The 3435-nt window shown below is 42.4% G+C and overlaps 1 protein-coding gene across 1 annotated transcript; it reads right to left on the bottom strand.

Moving 5' to 3' along the window:
* Window positions 1-215: 215 nt before the first annotated feature.
* Window positions 216-3005, bottom strand: LOC142055702 (interleukin-17F-like). The gene is made up of 3 exons (XM_075089822.1): window positions 2979-3005; window positions 1803-2047; window positions 216-1191 (listed from the first exon to the last, which is right to left on the bottom strand). The coding sequence occupies exons 1-3, from the start codon at window positions 3003-3005 to the stop codon at window positions 954-956; spliced, it is 510 nt and encodes a 169-aa protein (XP_074945923.1). The 3' UTR covers window positions 216-953.
* Between the last annotated feature and the right edge of the window lie 430 nt (window positions 3006-3435).

Genomic DNA, 3435 nt, shown 5'->3' with positions numbered 1-3435 from the left:
ACCCTTTTTTGCATCTTTTAATCTATTTAGGCTGCAAGTTCTCTTGTGCTCCCTCTTACTCATATCACTGCACCGGAAAAAGACTGATCTTTATTGAAATCTCTCAGTGCTATTGCAGCATAAACCCATCATCTGCTTTCATTTTGAGCTACCATAAACGAACACTTTTTTAAATAAAATATGTTTTTTATTAGGTGGATAAGTTATTGAATAAATACAGGTAATCATTTACCATTTTTTGATACTCTGAGCACATACAAAGCCATAAATACTGTAATAAATAGAAGTTATAAATAGAAATATAAACATTCATTAGTTCTTTTCCATTTTAACATTCAATGCAAGTGGTCTCAATTTTCTCCCAAAATGCTCTGGAATAAGTTGGCCACTGCTCCCCATCGAGCCACAGTGACACAAACCCAGAGTGCAATGAGAATCAGGCCAGATTTACACTAGAAATACGCTAGTGAGCAAGGATGGCCAGAGAAGGAAAAGGGGTTAGGGATGAAGAAGGGAGGGAGAAGGTGCAGAAGTAGGGATTTTTTGTGGCAGTGCTGGTTGACGTGTATACATTATGGCAATTTACTGACAAGAACAACTTTAGGAATTATAATTCGCTTGATTCACCAAACTGATATAAGCCGCAATGAAAAAAAAAAAAAAGAAAAAAGGAAAAAAGCACTGCTTTACCCCTCCCTGCTTGGAGTCACAAGCAAAGCTTATCCTCCATCCCTCTCTCTCCCCTCCATCACCAGCTATGGGTAATCCCCATTCTAAAATCCATGAATGAACAGCAAGAATCAGTACTATAATGAGGTAATTTGCTAAGATTTGGAAAGGAAATGTCATGTTGAATTCCTGGGATGCAAGGTGGGTGACTGTGGGATTTCTCCAGAGGGATGTCTGTGGGAGTCATTTCTTCTTCCCAGGGTTGCCCCCGCTACTAATTCCTCCTAGGACTGGTGGTGGACGACTGGAGCGGCACATGTGCAGCCCACAGTGATGATTTTCTTCTCCAGGTGGAAGGTGGTCAGGCAGCCCTTCTGCTCCCGCCGGAGGACGAGGATCTCCTGCTGGATGGGGACGGAGTTGAGGCTGTGGTCCTCCTGCCCCAGTGAGTTCACGCAGCCAGAGAGGCGGCACTTGGCTTCAGCGATCACCTGGGGGAAGCGGTTGGGATCCTCGTCAAGCCTGGGGGTGGGGACACAAAAGGGTTTTATGTACTTGCACGACACAGTTTGGCAGGATCTTCTTGTTTATCTCCATGAAAGGCCCATGCTATTTACTTGTGTATCCTCATTATGAGACAAGGCCAAAGGATTTCTTTATCCTCAATATTTTTAAAATGGCTTCCTAGAAATCTAATCCATTTTGGGAGGGTAGTACTGCCATATCATTCTTTAGGAGTTGATGAATGGAGTGGAGCTGGGTGAAATACAGAACTGTTCGCAAGTGGACTATTAATTTCTGATTAGTTTTGTTTTAATTTCAGCATTCAAAAATTTCTTTCGGTTAGGAAAACATAAAATTACAACATACTGACATTTTACTTTTGCTAGAGGAATAATTGTTTAGCAAAGATTGACAAGAGGATTAGAAACCATTCCAATGATGTCTCCTTGCACTGCAAACAGTTTCTGTTGGAGAAATCTCACCTGACATCAAAATGAAAGTGTGGACGTCAAGAAGTGTTTGCAATATTCACAGGACCCCAGGCATATGCTGAGAATCAACCATCATTCACCATAAAAAACATCTGTGTATCACTGCCATTGAAATTTAGGTAACAACTAAACCGTTACCTGTAATCCCAAGGAGCGAGAGACCGGTTTCTGACATCATGGACCATCCTAAAGGCATGATCTGAACTGCTGATACGAATGTCAACGTTCATCGTTGTAGGGAATTTGAGATCCTTTTGGTTCAGGCAATCTTCACGAAGCCTCGCAGAACCATTGTCCGTGCTGGGTTGAGGATGAACTACCCTTCTATGGGGTAAGCTCCTTACAGTGAGTGCTAGAATCAGCACCAAAAGCAGTGACCTGAACTGGGAGAGAGAAAGGTGTCATTGGCTCAGTTCAGTCAAGAGAGAGAGAGAGCACAGAGCCAAGTCTTGGCTGGTCCATCAATGCACCATATAACTAGTAAGAGGAGAAGGATGCAGAACACAAGTCCTACCCTGAATTCCTTCATTGCTGCGAATCAGCACTGGGCAGTGGCTGATCTTCATACTCATATTTGGGCTAGATGATCTTAATAATAGTCATCACATTAGATGTTAAACTAATTCAAATTCTGATTTGTAGTTGGTTCTGCACCAAGAAGAGCATCTCCCCAACAAGTTGTGAAAGGTCATCTTCCACAGTCAAACAGCAATGTCTTATGATCTACAAGGTGAGGTAAAGACTCAGTTGACCCCATGCCTAAGCTTAGAAACTTAGTAAGCCATATGCTTTCTCAGGACAGGAAAGGTTGGCCGCACAGCAGCCATTTAGTGGAAATAACCCTTTTATCAATGAAGTTTGAGATTCTTGGGCCATTTCCAGGAGCTACAGTTTTAGAAAATGAAGGCAGATAAATGCAAAGCTTGTCATAAAATCACAAGAGTTGACAGCATTGCAAATACTACCCAGGCTGAAATTTAAATGCACGGACATTCAATTCACAGCAAAATTTCAGCAATTTTGATAGCACGTTGTCCAAGAAAAGGACTGTCTCTCCCAGTCCCACATCAGTGGTGCTGCCCTTCCAGATAAATAATGTATAGTCCATTGCCTTCCTGTGACTCAAACACCAAACCCACTTACAAAAGCTCAGATCAGAAAGCTGTATCAGACAGACTTAGCATCCCATTCAGCTCCCACTTTCACCATAAAAAGCCCAAGAAGGGTTGCTCATAGATAACAGCATTAATCTGCATTCTGCTTTTTCTCTTGCAGTAAATATATCTTAACACTTATATGAAAATAAGTATTTACCACCACTGAGGAGCTGGCAAAAGCCATGGCAATGTCTCTGCTGCTTTAGGCGGATGCACACGGTGACAGAGCACAAGACTCTTCCGAGACCTCTTCCACTGAGTGTGTCTCAAGCTGATTTTGGTCCCTTCTTTATAGCAAAGTTCAACCGCTATCACCCTTTCCATTGCAGCTGGCTTACCTGACCCGAGGTTAGAAACTGGTATTTTCTAGCCCACTTCCTTCCGTCTTCCTCCAGAAAGGGGAGGGCATATACTCTGTGATCAGAATCCCAGATCTGCCAATACAGTTTATTCAGGCAGATAAAGAGATAAGGGAAGAAAAGAAGAAACCAATTTCTAGAGGTAGCTATTTTTTCCCCTTCCCACCCCCTCTTTCTAATATTAATGTTCTCTCATCACCAACACATCTGTGAATTCACTTCCATGTGCCTCACATAAACCAAACAGCAGAGATC

The sequence above is a fragment of the Phalacrocorax aristotelis genome, chromosome 3, assembly GCF_949628215.1.
Source record: "Phalacrocorax aristotelis chromosome 3, bGulAri2.1, whole genome shotgun sequence".
NCBI lineage: Eukaryota > Metazoa > Chordata > Aves > Suliformes > Phalacrocoracidae > Phalacrocorax > Phalacrocorax aristotelis.
This window is presented reverse-complemented; position numbering and strand designations above follow the sequence as displayed.

What these genes read in the sequence shown, in the direction of transcription:
- LOC142055702 (XM_075089822.1), bottom strand. Translation starts at nt 3,005, where the DNA reads ATGGCTTTTGCCAGCTCCTCAGTGGTG. An exon ending in TTGCCAGCTCCTCAGTGGTG is followed by an intron (nt 2,048 to 2,978) that starts GTAAATACTTAT and finishes TCTCTCTCCCAG; the next exon opens with TTCAGGTCACTGCTTTTGGT. An exon ending in CTCGCTCCTTGGGATTACAG is followed by an intron (nt 1,192 to 1,802) that starts GTAACGGTTTAG and finishes CCCCACCCCCAG; the next exon opens with GCTTGACGAGGATCCCAACC.